The sequence below is a fragment of the Mus pahari genome, chromosome 17, assembly GCF_900095145.1.
Source record: "Mus pahari chromosome 17, PAHARI_EIJ_v1.1, whole genome shotgun sequence".
In the NCBI taxonomy this organism is placed as follows: domain Eukaryota; kingdom Metazoa; phylum Chordata; class Mammalia; order Rodentia; family Muridae; genus Mus; species Mus pahari.
This window is the reverse complement of record NC_034606.1, coordinates 2145636-2173158: the sequence shown is the minus strand read 5'-3', so window position 1 is coordinate 2173158 and position 27523 is coordinate 2145636. Positions and strand designations below refer to the sequence as shown.

Sequence of the window (27523 nt, the reverse complement as noted above, 5' to 3'; positions counted from 1 at the left end):
GCCCACCCGTCCGGACCGCGCTCCGCCCCGCCCACCTTCCCGGCCGCATCCCGTTCACTCTCCCGGACTGCGCTCGGGCCCGCCCACTCTTCTGGACCGCGCTAGGTACCGCCCACTTTCCCGGGACACGCTCCGCCCACCCTCCCCGCCCGCGCTCCGTCCCGCCCACCCTCGCTGCGCCGGCTCCGAGCCGCAGGCTGCGGCCGAGGGGCGGGGCGGCCGGGAGGAACCGCGTTCAGGAGCGGGAGGGAGATCCGCCGCGGAGTTACGGGAAAGTTGGTCCGAGTTCCCGGGAGTTTCCCGGTGTGGTCCCTTGCGTTCGGCCGGCTGCTCCCGGGCTCCTTTCTTCCCTACGGCCTTCACGGTCCATTCGGCCCGTCTTTCTGCCACCGGCCGCCATGGAGCAGCCGCCGGCGTCCAAGAGGTAACGACGGCGGGAGCGGGATGAGGACGGAAGCAGCGGCGCGGGGCGGGGGCTACTAGGCCCGGCCTGCCGCGACCCTGTCCCCGCCTGCTCGGCCTGGTCCAGGCGCCCACCGGTCGGCTGCGTCCCTCTGCGAGGCCAGGGCCCCCGAGGGGACGCCTAGTCTCTGCGCCGACGTCCTGAGGGCCTGGCGCGCCGCAAATTGAGTGGCCATCGCTGGGCTCCCGGCCGGTCTGGTGGCTAGGAGGGTTTGAGTAGCAAATTCACGAAACCCGGAGATAAGGACATCAATGCACGCTTTTCTCTCTCTCTCTCTCTCTCTCTCTCTCTCTCTCTCTCTCTCTCTCTCTCTCTCTCTCTCAAGTTTTCTTAATAATATAACCATTCACTTTGAGAAGACAGATTGCTTATTTACAGTTTAAGGAATTAAATATATTAATAGCCACGCAGAGTGTAAAACATTATGCATGGGCTGCAATGACAGGTGTTTCCCCCTCCCCCAAAGTTCTAAAGAATTTATGGATCCAAGATAGATGGAATGTTAAGTTAGAACCCCTCCCCCATATAGTTTTGCACGTAAAAACAGTGATACTTTGGTATGCTATATATTGTTTATGTTTAATCATGGACATATTGGATGCATCTGTGTACAATATGTTTGAACTAATCATTTCAATGATCTTAGGAAACTAAAAGTCCATTGATAAACGTTCATAATGTCTGCTCCCTGTTCTCCAAGAATGAATAAAATAATTGTTTGACGCTGGGTAAAACATTTAACCTCACTTTCATTTTTAATTTACAAAACTGTCTAAGAGAGTGCTATAGTGAAGATTAAAGTGTTCATGTGCTCGAATAGCTAGAGATATTTAGATGTAAGGTGTTAGACTCATGAGGTGGAATCATTAAAAAGGTAGGCACTTTGAGAACAGTTGTGAATTGTGAGATTAGGCATGTGAGCCTTGGGTTCCGGAAACCATCTGTTCAGATGCAAAAAAGGAAGGTTGTGGACAGGTTCCCAGAAGGGACAGGCTATCCTTCTGGGTCCTGGAAGCAAGTCAGTTGTTAGATTCTAGCATGTTATTGGTGTCTATCCTCTGGTAGTCCCTGGATATTCCCCTCCCCCACAATAACAGAAGAAAATCTGAATTTTTTTTTTTTCCTGTTTTGGAAGGGCAGTAAAGGGACGATCTTTGAGACTATGGCATAGGCCAGCTAGAATGACTGAATTGAAATAAAAGATCTCTGCTGATTGGCTGTACTGTAAATTATCAGTTTCATTATAGCTGTAAGAAAATGCTTGCACTTGACATCAGTGAACCTGGACAATCAGAAGTTGTGGGTGACAATTCCATAGTGACTTACTCTTTACAAAGCCATGCTTGCCCATAAAACTTTACATTTTAAATTTCCATTTCTTTAAAGACTCATTTTAATCTAGAAATGCAATTCTTTTAGTTCTTTTGTTTTTCCCCTCTTATGTTGTACAGTGTGGCTTGAGTGCCTGGGTTTAAGCGCTCCTTCTGCCTTTGATTCAAGAATAGTTGGGACTAGGATATAGTTCCTGCGCAGGAAGGAATTGTTTTTAAAATTCCATTTTGTTGATTTGGTATCCCTGCCCCCCACCTCATGAGTGTGTGTTTCTGTAAACCCGTGGCGTGTGTGGAAGTCAGCACAGCCTGCAGGAGTGTTTTCTCTCCTTTCACTGAGTTCTGGGCCTTAAACTCAGGTGATCTGGCTTGGTGGCAGGTGTCTTTATCTAGTGAGTTATCTTGGTGTCCCAACAAGAAGACATTTGCAATAAGCAAAAGATACAGACTGCTAATCTTTTATATCTTAGTATCTCAGTGTTTTATTTTATAGCATTTCCAAATTAATAGTATTTATCCTCACAACAACTCTATGCAGTAGGTTGCATTAGAGAGAGATTATAAAATCTTATTTTATAGATGAAGAGACTACAAATTGACTACATTGAAGCTTGTGAGTTACTGACAGTGAGTTTCTGTGCAGCCCCTTTGACCTTTTCTGTCTAATCATAAAGCATAACTACCATTTTTGAAATCTTGTTGTTTGCTAGGAAGTGTACACATTGTGACTTCATGTTGGCCTTTTGTTCTCGGAGCCTCACTAGGTGAGCTTGTTGTGCACCCTCATCTGCATGGTCTAGCGGAAACATTCTTATGTGATAAGATTGCTACAGACCCTGCTTTGGGTACTCATTTTTGGAAATAATAATCCTGGCCCTACCACTTCCCATGCTAGTTCTAAATTTAAATGTCTCCACCTGTAACCTGTATCTTGTGGGTAAAATGGGCTCATGTGAAGTGCTTCACAGCATGTTCAGTCTGTGTGGTAGCTTGTATTTTATTTATAAGTGGACTCCGAGCACCAGAACCCCTTAGTGTGATGGGCTGCAAAAGTGGTATATCCCTTTGTTATGTAGAGTGGTGCCATTTATAATTCTATGGCGTGGTGGTCATCTTCTCTGCAGCCTTCTGGATCCCTCTGCTCACTCTTTGTTAATCTCAGTAGGAATGCCATCTACTTCTCTGCCGGAGTATCACCATCTTAACATCTCAGCCTATGTACTAGGATTACAGGCATGCGCCACCATAGTAAGCTGACACAAACTCTTTTAAAGGAACAGCATAGATCAAAGCAAAACTAGGCATGCCCCTGCCCTACAGCTCAAATAAAGTCTTCATCTTGTCAGATAGCAACAGAATGTGCTGGGGAGGAGACCACAGACTGGATATCTAACAGGGGGAAAGGCATAACTGCAATGATATTTTAGCAAAATAAACTGGAAACTACATGCAGGAAAAGTAAAGCGAACTGTGTTCTATGGAGTACTGGTTCTGCAAGACAGCAAAGGGACAAGGGTCTAGAAGCCAGGCCCCATACTCTGCCACTACTCAAAGTACAGCCCTTCCACTGTCAAACAGTTTTTGAAAAGCCCAACAGGAAAGTGCCCAGTTGGGAGGCACTGCTGTAACTCAGGGTGTGTCAGCTTACTATGATGGTGCATGCCTGTACATAGGCTGAGAAGGGAGGATCACTATAGATTTGAGGGCAGCCTGGGCTACATGCAGTCCAGGCTAGCTTGCATTATAGAGAAAGATACTGTCTCAAAGGGGAGGGGGCTTGGGGTGGAGAGAAAGAAAAAAAGAAAAGAAAAGAAAGAAAAGTTTGTTGTTACTGTTATCAGCATTATCATTTTTTTCCTGTAGTCTGTTTTATTCTTCCTTTAAAACCTGCTTCAAAAAGTTTCTTCTCTGAATACTTCTATCCATACTGAGATATTCCTCAGGACTCCTAATATGGTATTCATTTGATTGTGTGCTATATTCTTTTTGCATTACAAAATTTTAGGGATCTAAAACATAATGAGAACTAATTATCAGCATTCAGCGTAAGAAATACAATATTCTAAATACATATGAAACCCTTGGTTGCATCCTTCCCACCCCTGGGATGGTCAGCACGCTGCAGTGTGCATCCATGCCTTAAACAGGTAGCTTTCACACTGGTTTTAGGTTTTCCTACTTTTGCTATCACTCTTGTCTAGGAGTTGGGGAGTATAGTGTACAGTCAGGTTTTAGATCACAATTCGGGTTGCTATGCAGTCTTGTGTGACACCTCTTATCCTCAAATTCATGCATTTAGTATTCCTAACAAGGCTTGCATAAAACATGGGCAAAATATGTAGCTGCCCCTACCATTTATCCTAGGCCCACAGTGGTTTCTAGATACCCAGATTTTTACAGTCTTGTCGTACTGGTCCTTAGAAACGTGGGGCTCTGGTTGTTGGAAGTGTATGTAGTTCTGTATAACTTTTGCTGAAGCAAGGATGGGTAGCATTGTCACAGATGGGTCTTGCTTTCAACCGTATTTAACCATATTTAAAACTGGCAAATTTTAAATAAAAAATTATGTAATATTTGAAATTAATTAGTTAGAGTGTAGTAGAAAAAGTTGATGTGGAACAGTGAAGACAGTGGAAAAGCTGTTGACACATCCTTTCATGATAGGCAACTTCAAGCTGTAAACGCTGAAGAAATGCTGTGAGTAGTGGATGATGGGATGGAAGGAAAGTGAAGATGGAAGTAAAGAATTGGCAGTTCAGAGGATATTTAGATAATTAAAATGAAAATATTCATAATTCAGATATCTCTATGTCTTCTATGGTTCAGAGAATATTTACATAATTAAAATGAAAATAATCATAAGTCAGATATCTCCATTCATGTCTTCTATGGTTCAGAGAATATTTACATAATTAAAATGAAAATAATCATAAGTCAGATATCTCCATTCATGTCTTCTATAAGAAGTTGGAGTTGTCTTTGGTGAACTTTCAGACTCATAAAAAGCTTAGCAGACAGCTGACTCAGGGAGAAGACTTAGGGCAGGTTCCAGCTTAATTCAATTTTAGTTTATTTAGTTCAAGTTTTGTGGCTCTGGGGAGTTGAACCCACACTAATGTTGATCTATGTTAGACGAGTGAATAAAATCGCCTTTTCCTTTTGTAGAGGATTGTGACAGTGGCCTGTGGCACACTTCCAGGTGAGTAGACTTCAGCAGCACACTGAGGCTGTAGGCAAACTGAGTCTCTAGTGACTTTGGGCAATGATTCATTTATTCTTTGTTCTTTAGGAATGAGGCATAAGTACTGAAGTAAAAGAAAAAAATATGACTATGAACCAGATTATGTTGCAGTTAGCTTTATTGAAGTAAAGTGTATATTTGTATTTGTGTGATATATGTATATGTATATATACACACACACATGCACATGTGGGAGCCAATTCTTTTTTTTTTTTTTTAAGATTATATATAAGTACACTGTAGCTGTCTTCACACATATCAGAAGAGGGCGTCAGATCTCATTATAGATGGTTGTGAGCCACCATTTGGTTGCTGGGATTTGAACTCAGGACCTTCAGAAGAGTAGTCAGTGTTCTTAACCACTGAGCCATCTCTCCAGCCCCTGTGGGAGTCAATTCTTTCCTCCTACCATGTAGGTCTTAGGAATTGAACTCATGTTGTCAGGCTTTGTGGCAAGTGCCTTTAACTGCTGAAACGTCTTTCTGGCCTTTTTTTTTTTTTTTTTGTTTTTTTTTTGGTTTTTTTTTTTTTTTTTTTTTTTTTTTTTAGTAATCAATGCTCATTGGCTTTAATAAATTACATATGTATTTTAAAGTAAGCTTACCTAATAATAGGTTTTCTTAAGGTCTCTTGACACATCCTTGGTATTATCAATCCCTTTTTTGTCCCCTGCCTACATTACCCTCCCTTCTTCCTCCCCTGCTAAGTTCCTCATCCTGTTCTCCTCTTCCCCTTACAAAGCCTCTGTGTCCCACTCTTTCCTCTGTACAGCTCCTCCCGCTTAGCCCTTGCCTACTGCCCTGGTTTCTATGGTTACCCCAATGGATTACACCCAAACCTAAATATTTGGAACTAAGATCCAGAGCATATATGCTGCTTATCTTTTTGGCTCTGGGCGACTTCATTCAGTATAATATTTTCAGTTCTACCCATTTGCCTGAAGATATTGTTATTGCGTTTTTCTTTGCAGCTGAATAGAATTCCATTGTGTAAATGTACTATATTTTCACTATTTGTCAGTTGATGGACATCAGCATATACATGCACACACTTTCTGTCTCTGTCTCTCTGTGTCTATCACACACACACACACACACACACACACACACACACACACACACTCGTATCTTATATGGAGTCACCCCACATGGAGGATAATGTACACCTAGGAGCTATAGACGTGTCTAACAAAGTCTCCAGTGCCACACAAGGGATAACTCCTTTTGAGTTGTTGGTTAGGGAGCTCCAAGAGATCCCTAAACAGTATAGATATTGCCATCGCTCATGCTTCCTTGTCAGATCTTGATGGAGAAGAACCTATTGCTGCAGATACCACATGCTTTGGTCACAGAGCTTGGAGAAGTAAAGCTAGTATTGACCTAGGATCCTCCTCCCTGAAGGCTAGCCTTCATAATGCTAGAAGGTGCTATGCAGGCTGTCATGGAAGAAGGGTTATCAGCAGTCCTACATAGCTATAAAGCCTGAGAACCATAACAAGATCTTCCCAACAATGCAGTAGTGGACCTTATATCTTGGGGTTGCCACCCACTGTGTAATTGGAAAGTCATGCCTGGTACTGGAAACCTAGCTAAGAACCCACAGTTGGAGAGGCCATATACCAGAGGAGAACCTGTTACTACTGTTTCTCTAAGGTAATATAATTTCTGACCTCGTTCTAAATACTTGTCCTTATCCTAGTAGATAAGTGCACCCCTCACCAAAGAAGTTGTGGTTTTGCAGCAGGCAGATGGAGGCTGCAACAGAGATTCAGAACTGGTTGGAATTCAGAGGAGAGATGACTTTGGAGTGCCCAGCCTCAAGTGGGACATACATAATACAACCCCTGCACCTCAGGCCCAGGAGGTGTCCTGGAAGAGGGGATGGAAAGAGCCATATGACAGGGAAGACTGCTGAGAGTGTGGCTTCTGGACATGATAACAAGGAACTTTTAACAGGATGATTGCCAGCATAAGACTCAAGAGACCATACTAGCTGACACCAGCATGGGCTGGGGAAGAGTACACAAAGCTCCGTCTCTAGATGAAAAGTTATAGATTGTTCAGAGCAATTTAGGAAAGGGTTTCTTCAGGAATAAACTGTGAGGTTGCTGGACCTTAAGTGATCAGCCCTAAACACATATGGGCAATACTAGCTAATTGGATTCATTAGGTTCTTTATTTAATAATAATATACATATGTGTATATATCATACACATATAATCAATATTTACAGAGGAAGAGGTCATAAATTTGAGAGATAATTGGGTTGGAAGGGAGAGGTAGAAGTTATGTAAGTGCAATATATTTCATGTATTAAATTCTTGAATTAAAAGTGAAAAGTTTAAATTGAATACCTTTTGTTTGGATTGAAAGGGAAAAATGAATGGATAGAATTTGAAGAATTAAAAAAACTTAGTTTGAAACAAGTCTTTGTTGAACTAGAGATGTTATCACATCACATGACCATACATTACTTACTTCCAAAACACATTTTTTGAAATATAAATACAGAGATTCCTCTGCATGTGTGTATGTATATGGGTTTGTGTGCTGTGTGTGTATCTCAAAATAGAAGTTTTATGAAATGTGCTCTGTCTTCTGATTTTTATTTTCTGATTTGTCTCATTAAGAAAAGATGGCCTTACACTGAATTACTTTCATGTTTTACTAGGGAGTTATGATTTGTGGTTTGAGAAAACATTGTTGGTGTATATTTTAGTGATGGTTGGGGACAGATTTCATTGCCATCTTCGTTGTACTTAATAGAGATGATGGCTCAGGGAGGGCAGTTGAGCAGTGCACTAATGACTCATAGATGCTATAGAAATATTCTCTTAACATTTTCGAAATGGAAAAGGTGATGGAGACTGAGGACACGATATTTAAAAATTCCTGTTTTGAGAATAATTCTGTGTGTCCAGTTAAAGTATGTGAAATGTGAAATGATGTCCTGTGATAGTTGATGTTTAAGAAGGAATATGTGACATATGAAGGTTTCCGTGAAGCAAAGGCTCATTTGTCTCCTGGTGTGTGCTGAGAAACATTCAGCCATAGAGATGATGACTTCAGTTCTGACTACTAGTTCCACCGTCTGTAACTATGAAGACTTTTCATTTTCCTTCCCCCAGAGAAAACAAATAAAATCTAGCAGAGAGCATAATGCTCTGGGCTAGATCTTTTATTTATTCATTTATTTTGGCTTCAAAGAACAAAAAAACCTTCTTTGTTGTCACATGTGTATTAGGATTATTCTAATTTCAAGAAGCCCATAGCTCCTAGAACAAAGATTCTATATTTAAAATATTTTCTTATAATAATAATAACATCGTCTCAAGTTAAATGAATGGAAGTAGCAGATATGGAAACAGACATGTTTGGAGTTATGTTTATTATGTGCTATGAATATTAAAGCTCAGATTAATTTGAATTTTTGAGTACATCAAAGGTTATATCTTAAAAAGAACTTCAGAGGAAAACGAGGACTGCCAGATGATAACTAACAATTGATATAGTTAGCACTACACTGGGATCTGAATTAGTCTATGGATTAATTTGATATCTTTGTAAATAGAGGCAAATTGAATACAATTTTCAGTAATCAGAATGTTGATACACACATGTGCAATTGTGGAAATTGTTAAATGTTTGTGTTCTAAGGATGGAAGATTTCTGTCTTTAAAACATAGAATATTATTTTGTATCCACATCACCTTTCACTTTTAGGACCAGAATGTTGTCTGAGTCAGTGGACCTAGCGCACACACTAATTAGAAGGAATGCAAGCTGAACTTGTTAAACTTCATCGACTAATTATATACTTGAGGAAGGCATAAACTGAAGATAACTGACAAAATTTTCTGAATTCTCTCTCTCTTGATCCACATAATATGTTGTTTACTCTTTCTCCTATTTCTTGTGAAAACTGGTTTTCTTAGTGATCACTATTCATGGCTTTCAGTGTTGGGTTCATTCATATGCTTGCTTATACATTAAATAATTATTTATCTATTGCTTCCCAGTACCAACTGCTGAGTATATTGTCACATCTCTAAGTGGAGCTTGAGCTTCCAGAGCTGGACATAGCACAGACAGGTGGTGGAACCGTAATAGTGAACTGGGAGGAGGGTCCCTGATGGGGGTTTAGACTCCAGCATGACACTGAGAAACTCAGTTGGAGGGTGGTGATGGTAGCTCAGAGAGTAACTCAGCATGCAGGAGATTGCATGAAGGAGAGACCGAAGTAAGACCATTACGGCCTGGGAGGAGAATGGGAGCAGGGGGTGGGAGATGATGTCAGAGAGGCAGTGATGTCTGTGGTGGGAGGGATTGGAGTTAGGCCAGATGTTGTGGGCTGTCATTAAAGAGTTTAAAGAAGGGTTTTAAGGAACTTATACTTTAAGGAGGTCATTATGTTTACTCTGGGTAGATCATGAAGAGTTTATAATAAAACAGAGTTTGAGAGCTGCCTCAGCAGGACCTGGGTTTGGTTCCATCTACTCACATGAGAGCTCAAAACCGTCAGAAACTCCACTTCTAGGGGATCGACTCCCTCTTCTGGCTTCTGTGGGTACCAGGCATGCACCCAATGTGCATACACATGTACAAACAAAACACTCATAAAACATAAAATATGAATAAAATGCACACACAGAGAAACAGGAGGGTCTTAAAAATATCCATAAAGCTGGTCTAGTCAGTGGAGAGGAAGATAAGTGGACAGATAAAAGTTATAGTTTGGATTTAGAAATGAAGTATTCACTGATAGCCTACATTTAGTGACTGAAGAAGGCAGAATTAGCCCAGACTCCTCTGTACTTGAACAACTTGGGATCTGGGTTGGATCAGGGTGACTAAAAGAGGAGCAGGTTTGGCTATAACCTCTGTCTTGGAATTCTACACTGATAGAAGAATGATTTGTATTGGTCCCAAGTGTGAGGTTAGGTGATTCTCTCGGAAGAGGAAGCATGTAAGGGGGAAAATTGGGTGTTAGCGTCATTCCTTTGCTTGTTGCTTTTTTTTTTTTTAAAAGATTTATTTATTTATTATATGTAAGTACACTGTAGCTGTCTTCAGACGCTCCAGAAGAGGGCGTCAGATCTCGTTACGGATGGTTATGAGCCACCATGCGGTTGCTGGGATTTGAACTCTGGACCTTCGGAAGAGCAGTTGGGTGCTCTTACCCACTGAGCCATCTCACGGATGGTTATGAGCCACCATGCGGTTGCTGGGATTTGAACTCTGGACCTTCGGAAGAGCAGTCGGGTGCTCTTACCCACTGAGCCATCTCACCAGCCCCCTGCTTGTTGCTTTAATCAGATTAAAGCATAGAAGCACACCTAGCTTGTTTTTGATATGGTCAGATATTTAGATGTTACAGAATCAAAACCAGTGCAACGCGCGCATTCTGCGAGGGGAACTGTTTTAAGACAGACATGCTTGTAATAACCAGGCAGGAGCATTTTCTCCACAGAGTAACCATTATCTTGGCATTTTCAGTAATAACCTGTGGTTATGATGGGGGCTGCCACTTTTAACCTGTTAGTCTTCTGTCCCTTTTCTCTCCCCATTGAAGAACCCAGGTCCTTGGAGCTGTAGGTTCTCACAGTCTCTGCAGGGCTCAGTCTGGCCGACTTCTTTGTGCTGTGTAGTTCCAGCAACTGGGCAGCTGGATTCAGAGATGGATCAGGTTCAAGTAGGGTCCCTTAGGCATTGTTATAGGTGGGGTTGGCAAGACCTTATGAGTCTCCCAATGTTTAATTGTCTCCCATTTTGGGGATTAGGGAGCAGCATCTGCTAATGGTTAGTGTTTATTTCTTTTATTTGGTGTTGCAAAATGGTGGAAATCTGTGGATCATTTTGATTTCATTTGTTACTTGGATTGTATTTATAAACCACTTCCTCCCACTTTCTCTTTGATTCCCAGTGGTATCATTAAGAAAAGACCACAGGATAAGTACTTGCTTCTTTTCTGTTGCTTTCCGGTGTTTAACGAGTTAGTTCTTTTCTTTCTTCATAAGGGACACATTCTTTCTTTGTCTTAAGAGCCATTGAGGGGAGATGGATTTTTAGCTACTGCAGTTATAGCCTTTAAGCTCAAATTTTTTCTATCTGTTGTCAGTCATTTTAGGAGAGAAGATGGCCCTGATGGTCTTTGATTATTTTCTTGTCCACTGTGACAAACACTTGTCATTTCCTCTTCCAGATTTGGGTTTAACAATTTCTCCAAGAAGTTCTAGTTTCTTTTGGTGAGAAATGATATATTAAAACCCTCATCCTGGTTCTGACTGAAGGTAGGAGAACCCATTAATTCTTTCGAATGCTGGTTCATTCTGTTAAAGTATGATGGCACTATCAATTTTGAGCTTGTGGTTTGAATAGTAATGACCCCTGTAGGCTTGTATATATGAATGCTTGGTCATTAGGGAGTGGCGTTATTTGGAGGCGTGTCCTTTCTGGAATAAGTGTGTCCTTTTTGGAGGAAGGGTGTCATAAGGGTTGGGATTTGGTGTTTCAGAAGCTCAAGCGTGGCTCTCTCTTCCTGCTGCTTGTGGATCCAGATGTGAACTCTCAGCTCCTGTTCCAGCACCATGTCTGCTTATGCACTGCCATGCTTCTTGCCATGATGATTGTGGACTAAACCTACATGGTCATGGTGTCTCTCCACAGCAATAGAGCATTGATTAAGGCAGAGGTCCTTTCTTTGGATAGCTCCTTTCTATTACATGTATTTCCTAAGTTTGAGTCAGACGTTGGGTATGTATAGACTCAAATGGTACATAAAAGACTGTAGACTTTAACTTCATGTTCTTCAGTTTACTCTGATCTGAACTCCTAGTTTCTCATTTTTAGTGCTTTTGGGTAACTACTTGTAAGTGAAAAGGATCTAGAAAAATCTAGAAAAATAAAAGACTCCAAACCAACAGCCAGATTTCAGTCCTTATATTTTTGAGTAGAATTTAAGCTTGTCTTGTCTTCTGTATATAAAAGTGTATTTGTGCATACAGAAAATGTAAAGGACAACTTTAGAGTGCCTACATTTTCAATAGCCCATATAGTTCAGATTATAGAGTGAAGAGATGTTATTGCTTTGAACAAAATTTGTAGTCATGATTGCTAAGAAATTAAAAAAATAAAGATTGGAAGGAATGAAATCCCTGTGGAGTGTAGAGAAGTAACCTGTGCTGCTGCTGTACAGTTGGGTAGTGCTGGGGGTAAGCAGAGCAATGTCTGTACAGACTGCAGACAGTAGTGGGTGCCTACATAGCTCCCATGCCTGCACGTGAGTGCCAGTGCACATCACTGAGTCAGTTACAGACTGTTGAATGACTCAGACGCTTTATGGTTGTCCAAATGTGAACTTGGCTTGATGTGAAGGTTCTGTTAGAGGGTTCATTGGGTGTTATATCAGTTTAGGAATATTTGAGGTTTGGGGAAAGTAAATGACTAGCAATAACTGTGAGTTGATCCAGGTTTGAAGTGTAAGGAGTGTCTTGGTGCAGATTATGTAGTTCTTTCCCCCTATGGTAGATCCATAGGTAGATCCTGGTGTGTTGCGTGTCTCATGAGGAAGTACCTGTACCCCTCAACCCCCCTACCCCCAATAAAGATCTGGTAGCCCAGGCTGGCCTTGAACTTGCTATATAGTGAGGATGACCCTCTGTGCTGGACTTTGACAGGGTGCATCATCATACCCACCTGGGCTTTTATTTTTTTGGACATGGATATGTTCAGGCATTTTCAAATCTGTTGTTTTATCCATATTTTCTGATCTTGCAGATTTTGAAAACAATCAGTTATTAAGAAAGTGACTGCAGTGAAATGCTTCAGGGACAGGGAGTATCTAACTTCATATAAGTTTCTTACAAGAAACAATAAGGAATAATGTCACTTTCCACTTGACGGGAAATAGAAAAACATTCTCAGAAAACAAAAACCAGAGCTCGGGGAGGAAAGGCTAGAGAAGAATCTTATCTTTCCCCTTTGATTTCCTTGCCAGGAAAGTATAATTTTATAGAACGTTTGGGCAAAGAACCCAATCTGAGAGGAAGTAGAAAGAGCTGAAAACAACACTTTTATTTAATTAAAAAATTCTTCTATTGTATCTGTTTTCTTAGGTGGTCTAGGCACATTGTAGTGACAGCATTTAACTTATTCCCTTGGTTAATAAATTTTCGGTAGGTAAATGCACATAAGGCATCGGGTTGTATCTATCTATTATTGGAACTGTGACTCAGGCAGATGCTTCAAAGCATCAGAGACAGGTAGGGCTTAGTTCCAGGACTAGCTCCTCTGCACAGCAGTGCAGTGACAGACAAGTTGGTTTACTTCTCTGTCTTAGTATATTTGTGAAATGGTGGCTGTAATAATACCTTTCTGGGAGTTACAGGGCAGTTAAATAAAGCGTAACTTGTAAAGTACATGTCTCTGAAGATAAATTCCAAAATGTTTAGAGAATGTGGTTCTGATAGGGTCAGCATCTTTAGGGATATTCATAACTCTCTGAGGACTTACAGGGACAGCTTTCACTTGGGCACATAAACATCTAGAATTAAACATTTACTGAACATTTATAAATTGTTTAGCTTTTGAAAAGCAAAAATGAGCAGAAAAAGATGACCCCTGAATTTTAGTAGTTTGAGGAAAAACGTACTTCCCCTAGTTGACATAGAAAAGATGTTTGATATTATAGATTCATTTTTGTCACTATATGTGACCTAGAGAATGTTTTTTTTTATTGTTTAAAAATTATTTATTTCCCCCTCCTTCCCCTCTCCTTTGCCTCTGATAGAACAACTCCCTTATTATGGTGCATCAAGTCTGCAGAATTAGGCACATCCTCTCCCACTGAGGCCAGACAAGATTTTGCTACATGTGTGCCTGGGACCTTAGACTAGCCAATGTATGCTCTTTGGTTGGTGGCTCAGTCTCTAGGAGCTCCCAGAGGTCCTGATTAGTTGACACTGTTGGTCTTCAGTCTCCTTGAGGGCCTTCACTTTTCCCCTAACTCTTCCACAGGGGTCCCCAGCCTCTGTCCAATGTTGGCTGCGAGTATCTGCACCTGTCTCAGTCAGCTTCTGGGTGGAGCCTCTCAGAGGGCTGCTCTGCTAGGCTCCTGTCTGCATGTACAACATAACATCATTAATAGTGTGCCCTTGGGAGATGGGTCTTGAGTTGAGCTGGTCCCTGGTTGGCCATTCCTTCAGTCTCTGCTCCATCTTTATCCCTGCATTTCTTTTAGACAGAACCAATTTTGGGTCAAAAATTTTGTAGGTGGGTTGGTGACTCCATCCCTCTACTGGGGGATCCTGTCTGGTTACTGGTGGTGGTCTCTTTAGGTTCCATATCCCAACTGTTGGGCATTTTGGTTAAGGTCATCTGCATTAACTCCTGGGAACCTCCCTCATCCTTGGTTTCTGGGACTTCGCCACCCCTCACTACTGGTAGCTGCATATTTCCATTCATTTTCCTGACCATCTGGACCTCTCTCCTGCCTCTCCCCATGCCTGATCCTGCCTTCCCAGTCCCCTTGCCTTCCTCTCTCCCACCCACGTTCCTCCCTCCTGCTGCCTCCCATGATTTTTTTGTCCCCCCTTCTAAGTGGGAGTCAAGCATTCTCATTTGAGCCTGTCATCTTGTTTAACTTCTTTGGGTCTGTCGGGTATATCATGGGTATTTTGAACTTTTTGGATAATATCTACTTATCAATGAGTCCATACCATGCATGTCTGTTTTGATTTGGGTTACCTCAGGATGATATTGTCTAGTTCCATTAATTTGCCTGTGAAATTCATGTCTTTGTTTTTAATAGCTGAATAGTAAAATATTCCATTGTGTAAATGTACTACATTTCCTGTATCCATTCTTCGGTTGAAGGACTTGCTTCTGGTTTCTCTGGCTATTATGAATAAGGCTGCTATGAACATAGTAGTGTATGTGTCCCTGTGGCATGGTGGGGCATCTTTTGGGTGTGTGTCTAGGAGTGGTATATCTTGGTCCTTAGGTAGTACTATGTCCAATTTTCTGAGGAACCACCATAGTGGTTTCTAGAGTGATTGTACAAGCTTGCAATCCCATCAGCAATAGAGGAGTGTTCCTTTTTCTCCACATCCTTGCTAGCATATGCTGTCACTTGAGTTTTTGGTCTTCGCCATTCTGATTGGTGTAAGGTGGAGTTTCAGGGTCGTTTTGATTTGAATTTCTCTGATGACCAAGAATGTTCAACATTTCTTCAAGCTTCTCAGCCATTTGAGATTGCTCTGTTGAAAATTCTTTTTAGTCCTGTACCCCATTTTTTGTTTAGATTATTTGGATTTTTGGAGTCTAACTTCTTGAATTCTTTATATATTAGCCCTCTGTCTTAATCTGTAGGCTGTCGTTTTGACCTATCGTCAGCAGTGGCTTTTGTCTTATAGATGCTTTTTAGTTTCATGAGGTCCCATTTATTAATTCTTGACCTTAGTACCAGAGCTCTTAGTGTTCTGTTCAGGAAATTTTATCCTGTGCCATTGAGTTCAAGGGTATTTCCCACTTTCTCTTGTATTAGATTCATTGTATCTGGTTTTTCTTTGATCCATTTGGACACGAGTTTTGTGCAAATATGGATGAATTTGCATTCTTGTATATGTAGAACCCTGGTTAGACCAGCACCGTTTATTGAAGATGCTTTCCCTGTTCTATTGTATAGTTTTGGCTTCTTTGTCAAAAATCAAGTGTCCATAGGTGTGTGGGTTCATTTCTGGGTCTTCGATTCGGTTCCATTGATCCATTTTCCCGTTTCTATACCAATATCATGCAGGTTTTATTATTGTTACTCTGTAGTACATGATGGTGATACCTCCAGAAATTCTTTTATTGTTCAGTATCATTTTTACTATCCTGTGTTTTTTTGTTTTTCTATATGAAGTTGAAAATTGTTCTTTCAAGACCTGTGAAGAATTGTGCTGGAATTTTGATGGAGATTGCACTGCATCTGTAGATTGCTTTTGGTAAGATGGCCATTTTCAAATATTAATCCTACTCATTTATTAGCAATGGCTATCTCTCCATCATCTGATATCTTCCTTTCTTTAGGGACTAGAAACCTTTGCTGGAAAGAGGGCTCATTTGCTGTTCTTGTAGAGGACCTGGTTTGGTTATTAATACCTAAATATCAGCTCATGACCACCTATAACTTGAGTTCCAGGGGATCAAACAGTGTCTTTTAGCCTCAGAGAGCATCAGGCATTCATGTGGTACCTGAACATAATGCAGGTGAAGTATTCATACTTATGAAGAAAACAAAACAAAAAAACAAGGCAAAAACAAAACAAAACAAAAAAACCCAACCAACCAAAAATACCAAAACCAAAAACTCAACCCAAGACCAAACTCAGAAAGTGGAGTATGTGCAAGTTTTTAGAATGCTATAATACCTGCACACTGCTAGTGGGAATCATTGTTGAAACAGTGAGAGTTTCTCAAGGCAAATTGACCCAGGATTAATGATATTTTTAGGGTTTTATTTGAGTGAAATCATGCACTATTTATTCTTTTCATGTGTTGGACAGTGGATCCTATAGTGTAATGTTTTATTAGAATTAGGCTAAGTTATAAGAAGTATATTGGCTAATGTTAGGGCAGTGGCATAAAAAGGGGAAGAATACTTCCACTTATTCACTGGAAACTGAGTTTAGATGTGGAAGTAGCAGAAGGTTACATCTGTGAAAGGTTACAGCTTTTATCTTGAAGCTTGTGAGCAAGGCAAAAGACCTGTCTGTCTTTTTTATAAATGATCTGGTGGTCTTAACTAGTTAACAGATTGATTAAGGAGCTAATACAGTGGTGGATTATCTTGGGGGTAAGGAGCTAGTTGCTGTTTTCTAGCTGTCAAGGTGTAGCAAGCCTAGCTGTCAGTGTTATTAGAAATCTGGGAAGAATAAATTATGATCTAGATGTTATATATTAATTAAAGTGACAGAGGTTGGTTGATAGTCCACAACCTAAACAGTTCGCTCAGGTCCCTGTGGTCTCCATCAACTCGGGAAGAGGTAGTCTAGCCATCGGGCCAGAAGATGAGACTTTTTTCCTGTGGAGGAGGAATGTGGGAGAAATGACCCACCTTGACTTAGGCAATATGAGATATGTAACTCTCTGGGTGTCCTCTGTCTACAGTGTAGGCCAAGCCTTGGCAGTGAGCAGGACAATGGAGCAGTGTTTCTCAGTGGTTATCATACCACAATTCAGGTAGAATTCTTTTCTGCTGTGCTCATATCTTTACAGAGTCCTTGGGTGATACGATTTGGGAGTCTCTGTCATATTAAGCTTTAACATTTAATGTTATACTTAGCAGATATTTGACAAATTGAGAGCTAATATCTGTTAAATATAGCTGAGTTAGACAATCTGTGTTTGTTTTTAATTATTTCATCTAGAAATAGGAGCTGAGAGCAAAGGAATAAAGCAGTTGGGAGTGAAGGTTGGGAAAAGCTTACATAGAAAACCTTACATTTTTTGGATTGATGGCGAGAACTGTGAAAGTTTTTTTTCAAAGAGCTGTTAAGCAACCATTTAGAGTAATTATGTACTGAGTATTGGGGCAGAGTTTAGCCTGAGAATTTGGAAGCCTTTAAGACCAGGAGGTGTCCCAGTAGAATGCCTAGAAGTAGCAGGGAAGACATTCCCTTTGAGATTAGAAGTTATCAATTATCCCTACCACCATCCTGAAGATAAATATAATAACTAGGAACTGCAGCAGCCAGCCCAGATCACCAGGTGTGGGAAGCGAGTGAGACCACTATGATCCCTGTTTAACCTGAGCCTGCGCACTTGGATGATCCTGTACTGCCTGCCTGCTGAGTCACTGGACTATCACCATGTTCGCTGGCTGAACTCTGACCAGATCCAGGAGAGAGGGGAGGGATTAGGTCAGAGGACTGAAAACAGGATGTGACCTGGGGGGAAGGAGAATGCTGTGAGGAAAAGCTGTAAACAGTTCAGTTGGAAAAGGCAGTTGGAGAAAGCAGTTGAAGAAAGCAGTTGGAGTTAGTTGGAGCCGGGAGAGGGTTAGAGAAATCTTTGTGAGAGGGAGAGAAAAAAGCTGTTCGGAGAGTTAAAGAAGAAATCTGTTTGGAAGCTTCCTTGGCGTTTGTGTTGTTCTCCCCACCCCCTGCCGGTCGGAGTTCGGGGGTCCGCGACAACCAGGTTGTTATGAGGTGAACCTTAAGGGCCGAGCTCCTGGCCAGCAGGAGAATGGTTTACTCAGGCTTAGAATTTTCCAGCAGTGAGAGACAGAAACCATCTCGAGGAGAGAAAGAGAGCTTACTCAAGGGAAGAGATCAGTGAGGCGGGCCAGTCATGACTGTTAATATCTCTGTCCCCACGGACACTAGAGGGTGGCTGTGAGCTCAACAGCCCTTCCAGGGATCAGGGGTTGTTTACTCTGAATAGTTGGGTGGGGGGCTTACCAATTCACTGGTGTTTGGCTGGGTAGGCCTAGTGATCTGCAAAGTCCACGTGGCAGCGGTGCAGGTGAGTTTGTGAATCTGAGTTATGGCACCAAAATGTGTTTTTATAAAGCCACAAATGTTTTATAGAGTGTGCTACAGTATATGGAGGAGGTGCCTCTCTGGGCCCATACTGAGGCATCCCTCCCAGAAAGGCACCAGCCACACCATGGTCTAGTATAGAATAGAGTTTATTTGAGGGGTGGGAAGGGGAGTTGAGAAGGAGTAGAGGCAGAGAAAGAGAAGGGGCAGAGAAGAGGGGGGAGAGAAAGGGAGAAAGGGAGGGAGGGAGGGAGGGAGGGAGGGAGGAGGAAGAGAAAGAGAGGCCTGCTGGGAACACATGGCGGGGAGGGGAGAGAGAGGGAGAAAGGGGTCAGAGTGTCAGAGAGCCTGGTAACAGTCTGGTTGGGAGCACATTGGTGGTCTGTTGCTATGGTCCTAAAAAAAGGCAAGGGTTTGAGGACTTTAGTTCTGGAAGGAATCCTTTAAGTGGGGAGTTACCTGTGCTATATATTAAGGAAGGCAGAGGGAAGAGTTGAGAATTATCTGCTTTGGATAGCTGAGGAAGAAAACATCACATTCATTATGTATCTGGGATCGGCTGTAACAGCTTGTTTGTAAAAAGAAACTGGTTATTAGTTAAGAATTAAATAATGGTTATCAACATAGTTGGTTTTACCTGTGGGGTAGATTAAATATAATTTTTGAAGCTTAAAAGAAATTTTAAACAAATTGAAAACATTTTGGAACAATTTTGGGTTAAAAGGCAGGAACATTGTTTCAGGTGCTTCTGTTAGGGAGAACAAGCATTTAAACAAAGAAACATAAGGATTTTTGGGTTAAGGTTTTCAGGTGTGTATTTTTTCCGAATTCTCAGCTGCAAAATCTCATCCATTGTGTTTGCTTCTCAGGCTCTTTTCACCTAGGCAGAGGGGAGGAGCCTGCTCTGCCTTGCTAAGGCTGTTGACAGTTTGCCCTAGAAGGCAGGCCCCCTTACCTCAGCCCCCAGTAGTTTCTCTTGGTATTTTTGGAAGGCAGGGTGTTGTTTTTTGTAAATCCTAAAAGTAGAGCGGGAAGAGAAGCATAGGGACTTGGTGGCACCTTGTAGGGAGAGCCTAGGTGGGGGTTGGGATTGGAGTTTTTGTTATTTGCCCATTTGGAGTGTCTGTCTTTAGAGTGGGAAGGCCTGAGTCCTTTGGGCTAGTGCCAGGGGTTACTCACCATCTTTGCTTAATCTGGAGTTCTGATGTGGGTCTGCTTGGTAAGCCTTAGCGGGGTATGCCTTTGCTTGGCGTCAGAGGTGGTTTTGTGTTGTCTTGCTGCTGTGGCCTGTGAACTCTGCTGGGGCAGAGGGAACTCAGGGAGCTAGTCTGTATTTCACCCTACACTGACATCAGGAAGTGCTAGTGCACTGCTCAGGGGTAGGAGGACACAGCCTAAATTGGGGACCTCAGCCTGGGTGAGAAACTATGTAGACTGAGGCCTAAGCTGGTGTTTCTTAACTCCTGGACACCCAGACGCTGCTGGGAAGTTCAAGGAATCGGGAAAGCGGTGCAGGCTGGTGAAGAGGAGTCCTGGTTGTGGGGGGAATCCAGCTTTGCTTAGTGGAGAGTGTCTGGGAGCACAGAGGGGCCTTTTGCAGGATACTTAAGCAATGTGGCTGTTGTGATTGTAAAAAGGTAAAGCACTATTAAGACATGTTCTAAGGTGGTGTGGTGAGGTATGGGGGAAGGGAATGATTCAGTGGGCCCATGCTTAGGCATCCCTTCCCCTGAGGAACCAGCCACACGACTGTATAGTATAGAATAGAGTTTATATAGGGCATGGGGGGCGGAGTTAAGAGAGTAGTAGGGGCAGAGAAAGGCAGAGAGAAGGAGAGAGTAGAGAAGTAGAGACTGGCCATGACCATGTAGAGAGAGGTGGGAGTGGAATGGGGAGAGAGGGGAGCAAGGGGCAGGAGGCAAGAGAGTAAGAGAATGAGAGAGTAAGAGAGGAGAAGGGGCAAGCAGCCCCCTTTATAGTGGGCCAGGCCTACCTGGCTGTTGCCAGGTAACTGTTGGGGAGGAGTCCAGACAGAGTGCCTAAGTGGTTCTATATGGTGAAGGCTTTCCCCCACTTTGGTTCTTGATGAGGGAGACAGTCCTTGGTTCCAAACTGTTTATTGATTGTTCATTGTGATGAATACAGTTTCCTTAGGGTGGACCTTTTGAGGAAGGAATGTTCAGGAAGGGAGGCTTTTGGCTAAACCCTCAGGGCCCATCTAGATACCTCATTAGCATGGAGAACTCTTGTGTTCTGTGGGGTCAGTGACTTAGATGCCCACCCGGGGCCTAGTGGAAAGTTTCTGGCAGCCCTCTCACACATGTCCTCCTGCCCAGAGCATAGGAGAGAGCATAGGAGGAACTCTGGCTGGACATGGGCTATCCTCCCTCCCCCCTCCTTCCTCTATGCCCCCCTTTTAGTTCCCATAGAGAAGCATGATTTCAAGACCATTATGTGTCACACAAGACACTATTGTGTACAAACAAGCAGAAAGTGTATATGGATTGTACAATATTGGACGTATTTCTCCAGTTACCAAATTAGGGAGACCACTGGATGACAAACAACAAATTTCTAATTCCTCATATTTTTGAATTTCAATCAATTATGATATTTTGATAGTATTTTTCATATTAAGAGACATTAAGGAAAAGTGATTGTTACTTCTTGTTATTTTTGTTGCTAGAGGCAGAATTCTATTTGTGTGGGTTTGTTGGAAGGTTACTTTCTTGCTTTTCCTAGGGTGTAGTTTCACTCCTTGTGTTGGTGTTNTCCATCTATTATCCTTTGTGGGGCTGGATTTGTGGAAAGATATTGTGTAAATTTGGTTTTGTCATGGAATATCTTGTTTCCCCTTTCTATGGTAATTGAGAGTTTTGCTGGGTTTAGTAGCCTGGGCTGGCATTTGTGTTCTCTTAGGATCTATATGACATCTGCCCAAGATCTTCTAGCCTTAATAGTCTCTGGTGAGAAGTCTGGTGTAATTCTGATAGGCCTGCCGTTATATGTTACTTGACCTATTTCCCTTACTGCTTTTTAAAATTCTTTCTTTGTTTAGTGCATTTGGAGTTGATGTGATGGGAGGAATTTCTTTTCTGGTCTAGTCTATTTGTAGTTCTGTAGTTCTTGTATGTTCATGGGCATCTCTTTCTTTAGGTTAGGGAAGTTTTCTTCTATAATTTTGTTGAAGATATTTACTGGCCCTTTAAGTTGGGAATCTTCATTCTTATCTATACCTTTTATCCTTAGGTTTGGTCTTCTCATTGTGTCCTGGATTTCCTGGATGCTTGGAGTTAAGATATTTTTGCATTTTGCATTTTCTTTGATTGTTGTGTCATTTTTCTATGGAATGTTCTGCACCTGAGATTCTCTCTTCTATCTCTTGTATTCTGTTGGTGATGCTTGCATTTATGACTCCTGAATTCTTTCCTAGGTTTTCTAACTCCAGAGTTGTCTCCCTTTGTGATTTCTTTGTTTCTATTTCCATTTTTAGATCCTGGATGGTTTTGTTCATTTCCTTTGCCTGTTTGATTGTGTTTTCCTGTAATTCTTTAAGGGATTTTTGTGTTTCCTCTTTAAGGGTTTCTAGCTGTTTACCTGTGTTCTCCTGTATTTCTTTAAGGGAGTTATTTATGTCCTTCTTAATGTCCTCTATCATCATCATGAGAAGTGATTTTAGATCTGAATCTTGCTTTTCCAGTGTGACGTTGTATCCAGGACTTGCTATGGTGGGAGAATTGGGTTCTGATGATGCCAAGTAACCTTGCTTTCTGTAGCTTATGTTCTTATGCTTGCCTCCTGCCATCTGGCTATTTCCAGTGCTACCTGCCCTGGCTATATCTGACTGGAGCTTGTCCTTCCTGTGATCCTGGTTTTGTCCTCAGAGTTCAGCTGTCTCTGTGATCCTGTCATTTTGTGATCCTGATATCCTGAGTGTGTCAGAGTTCCTGGGAGTTAAGCTGCCTCTGGGACCCTGAGATCCTGGTGTGTCTAAGCTCCTGAGATCCTGGGATCCTGGGAGTGTCAGAGCACCTGGGAGTGGAGCTTCCTCTTTGTGTTATGGGACTGGCTGCTGAGTTTGTGCCCAGGGTCTGCTCAGGGCCCTGTCCCAGACAGACTGAAAGGAACCCATGCCACTGGTCTGGCGGAGTTCCTGTGTGCCTGGGTCCGCTGATCACTGTTACTCCTGGTGGTGGGGTGGTGGGACCTATAGTGACTTTCAAGAAAAGCAGGCCATTCTCTTTGTGGGCAGTGAGCATATCCTGGCCTTGTTGCAACTTCAGAGCTTGCCTAAGTTCCTTCAGTACTCAGCACTGAGGTCAAAACACAACACACCAAATCACTTAAACCTGCTCAAGTGGATCTGATGATAGACTCTTTTGTGAATATTTATATATGGATATCCTTAAGAAACATGTCTCTCACTTCATGCCAGAATTGGTAAAAATTATTGTTTGCATTTTCTTTAATAGTTTCCTAACACCGAGACACTCTACTATATGTCAGAGAGACTTTGGTTTGATTCTCTTTTGCATTTATTCCCAAAGTAATTGAATAAATCATATAAGCTTTAGTTTTCTGGTCTAATACCCAAGTAATTACCTGAAAGGCTATAAATAGTCAGTAAGTATAATTGAGAAGTAAAAACACTTCTCATTGTAGTAGTACAGTGCCAGAAAGTGCCTAGTAATTACACCCTAAAATGCTTTCTTTAATTTTAAATTTCATTTTATTGATTTTGTGTGTGTATGCGCGTGCGCGTGCATGTACCTGTATGCATGTGCTCATGCTCGTACAACATACAAATGGAGACCTTAGGACAACCTGCAGCACTAGGTTCTCTTCTGACTGTGGGTTCTGGGAGATCGCACTAATGTCATCAGACCTAGCTGCAGCTATCTTTCCCTACAGAGCCACTTGCCAGTCTGCCTGCCTAATGCACTTATCTTTCTTGTTAATTTACATTTTATTTGTGTATGTATGTTTCTCTGTGTTAGTATGCAAAAGCGTGTGGGTATGTCTGCAGGGGTTATAGTGCACTGGATTCTCTGTAGCTGGATCTTAGGCAGGAATGAGCAGTTTGATATGGGTGCTGGGAACCAAATTTGGGTCCTCAGAGTAGCTAGCCTTTCTAACCACTGAACTATCTCTCCAGCCCCTAATGTTCATTATTGTGTTTCAGTTAGCTTTAGTGTTTTTTTCTTTTGTACTAGAGTAGGACCCTCTCAGTTGGTAAGGCTTGTTTTTTAGTTCTTTGCATTACCCCAGGGACTGGCTGTTTACCTACAAACTCCATAGGTATCTGTTGAATGAAACAGACCCATGGGTTAGGTTTTCAGTGCTGGCTTTACAATTAATTAAACACATATTAAAAATTCAGTTGAGAACTAACTTTCCTTGGTAAAGGAAGACTGCAGTAGTACAAATTAGTCACAGGAACAAGGCTAATGAAGGTATACTGTTTTTACTATTCCTGTTTGTTCTGGTCATTTTATTCAATCTATAGAAGAACCCCATGCCCTTCTAGTATATGGAATGATTTTTTTGAATTGTTGAAACTAAGTTTTATTTTATTTTAATATGAAATACAGTTTAAGACATTTTCCTCAGTGAAGAAATTGATTTTCTAGGCATGGTGGTGCACACCCGTGATCCTACATTGTAGCAGAGGGAAGAACAGTGCTTCAGATTCAAGGCTTTCCTGGTTTACACACCAGCTTCCAGGCTAGCCAAGGCCATACAGTGAAATCCGACTTCAAAATACTAAACCTAGTCTAGATAAAACATATTTTAAAAGTTTGAAATGAAAGCAGAGAAGGTGGAGTCTTCCCCATTGGTAAAACCTGGATACTAAACCATTGGCATGCTGCAGATATTTGAATCTCTGCTCTCTGCCAAGTGCAGTTTTTTATGTGGGGCACCGCAGTGGACAAAGCAGTCTGCAGCACTTGTGCAGGCTTTGCTCTTCTGGAATTTGATGGTGGTGCTGTGGGAAGGCCCTGGAGACCTTAGGAGATAGGCCTGCTGGAAGAGTGGGTTCCTATGTTCTCCTCACTTCCTGCTCATGGTTTCTGACGGCCATTCAGGTAGGTAACTACCCTGTTTTTTTGCTGTTGATGCCTTTTTCCCACCACAACGAATTGATCTGCTTAAACTGTAAGCCAGAATAAAGTTTAAAAAGATTGCTGTTTGTCATATTTTGTCATACCAATAAGAGTAACTGATCCAGCATACATTGTGACCATTCAGGTGCACTGACTTTCAAAGAAAAAATGTGAAAATAGTTTAGTTTTGTACTTATTATGTTGTCACATTTATGCTTTCCTCTTGGAAGTATGCTGTGAGCTTGTTTCATGCAAGTGCTTTTTTTCTTGTGGTCACTTTTTTATAGCATGGTTTTAGTATCCATTTGGTATCAGTGAATGGATATTGCATAACCAGCAAATATTCTATATCAAGATATTTCATTGATTTCTTGGTTTGTTGCACATACATTATTGTATTTTTTGTTACTTCTAAGAATACATTCATTTCATTCTTAACATTTACTCTAAAAGTATTTCTATCATGGAAAACTTCCAATATGGGTTTTTAAGTGCAGAGAGCACTCAGGTTCAATAATCAGTTCCTGGTTAGTCTTGTGTAAAACTTATTTTCCTATGTGTGTGTGTGTGTGTGTGTGTGTGTGTGTGTGTGTATATATATTACACTTAGTTCTGAAATGGGCTCAGGGATCATAATTTTTGCTATTATAGTATGTAGTTAGAATATTGGACAGTTTATCACCACCATTATGTAGTGTATTTTTCAGAATAAACTAATCTTAGAGTTAGAAAACATGAAGAATTTGGAGAAAATGGTCTGTTTTATGTAGATTCCCTATCATCTCCCATAGAGGCACTGGAGACTTTGTATTGAGCTCTAGTAGAAAATAGTAACAGAAATTTATACATTGAATCGAAGTAACAAGAATGAGACTATACATAGTTATAGCTCCATGGAATGTTGCATTGGCATTTAAAATTTGAATTATTGGAGAATTTGGATGTCATGGGAAGAGAGTAAAGAAAATTTTAGTGTTTACTAGTCTGGGAGAGGGCTGCTTTTGTTTTGATTCAGCAGATAGAAGTGATTTAGTATATAGGATGTGTTCTTCCCTACTCGAAGACATAGTGAAATGTCAGGTATCTTTCTTTGTGCTACTATATCATAAAGCATTATAGACATTATTTATAAAGGACAACAGTTTGTTTTTTTCACAGTTGTAAAGGTGGATAAATCAAAGTTGAGATTCTACTGTGCAGTAGGGGCTATTGTTCGTTTCCAAAATGGTATCCTGTTCCTGCATCTTCTGGGGAGGAATGACGCTATCTCCATAGAACAGAAAGCAGAAAGCTCTGTGAAACCTTTTATGGAGTCTTAATCCCACTTATGAAGGAAGTGGTTCTCATGTCTTAGGTGTCACCTGCTATAGGTGTCACCTTCTCTACTCTTCCCTTTCCCACTCCCTGTCTCCATACTAGGGATTGAATCTAGGACCTTGTGTGCTAAGAAAGTGCTTTACTCCTGAGAGACACCCTTGGTCCTCTCAAGTTTTGTTTTGGGACAGGGTGTCACTAATTTGCCTGGCTCCTCTTGAACTCATTCTTCAGTTCAGATTGCCTTTAAACCTGTGGTTCCTTTACCCCAGCCTTTGTCACTAGGAATAGCAGGTCCAGTGTTTTATTAAGTTACATCAGTGGTTCCTTTTCAACATCTTTTTTTATTGGCTGGGAAGTCATACTTGGATGCAGCAATGAGAAAAGCGGATTTACTAGCCTCTTAATTGTTTTTAAAAAGATAGTTCTAAGCTGTGCTTGCCTTTGGAATATAAGGCCTACTTCTGAAGTTCTATTAGAAAAATACATTATGGGTAACTTGTTCTCCATAGAATTCTCTAGTCTGTGGAAGAGTTTCTACTTTAAAGTCAAGAGTATATTTTTTGAATCTTTGATAGAAACTAACAAAACATTTCCACTAAAATCAGGGACAAGATAAGGCTGTCTGCTCTTTTCTTTCTCTATTCAATATAATACTTGAAGTTCTAGCCAGAGAAATAAGACAACTAAAGGAGTTACAAAGGGGATACAAATTAGGAAGGCAAAAGTCAATGTATCTCTATTTGATGATGATATGATAGTATATATAAGTGATCCCAAAAATTTTTACCAGAGAACTCCTACAACTGATAAACACCTTCAACAAAGTATACAAAGTTAGCTAAAAAAAAAAAAAAAATCAGAAACCTTCCTTTATATAAATAATAAAGGGGCCAAGAAAGAAATTAGGGAATCAACACCCTTTGCAATAGGCCTGAATAATATAAAATATCTTGGTGTAACTCTAACTAAGCAGATGAAAGATCTGTATGAAAATTTTTATATTTAAGTTGAGAACATGAGGTGTTAAAAACCTACTACTATCATAGATAAAACTATGCTCATACTGTGTTTGTCATATCAGTAAAGTAGAAAAGTACTGTGTGTGTGTGTGTTTGTGTGTGTGTGTGTGTGTGTGTGTGTAGGGGGTGATGCTGATATAGAACAAAGGGCCTCATGCAGGTAAAGCACACAAAGACTGTGTACAGGCTGAGCTGTATTCCCAGCCTTAGCCTGACTTCTCAACCTGAGAACTCTCTTTTTAGCTAGAGAGGTTTGAAAGCAGACAGTTCAAAAATTATTTTGAATTAGACCATAAATGAAAAAAATCGGTTTTCATTTAAAATATCAAAAGATAGAATAATAACAAAGTGGTAGAAAACATGGATTGTTTACCAATATGTCAATGTGTTTTTACTTGACAGATGTCCCAAAGATCCTGTCTTTGCTTAAGTTAAATTAGTAACATTTTATTTCTATATGTTGAGAAAATAAGATGTGTGGACTAAGAGAAAATGTTTACTATCTTTATCGGAGTGACCTATGAC

The 27523-nt window shown here is 41.2% G+C and overlaps 1 protein-coding gene across 1 annotated transcript in view; it reads left to right on the top strand.

Annotated features, from left to right (window-relative positions):
- Positions 1-225: 225 nt before the first annotated feature.
- Positions 226-27523, top strand: part of Stk3 (serine/threonine kinase 3) — a 246765-nt gene continuing 219467 nt past the window's right edge. The window contains exon 1 of the mRNA XM_021216579.2: positions 226-424. Coding sequence (XP_021072238.1) covers positions 399-424 — 26 coding nt within the window. The 5' untranslated portion in view covers positions 226-398. The remainder of the gene's footprint in view (positions 425-27523) is intronic.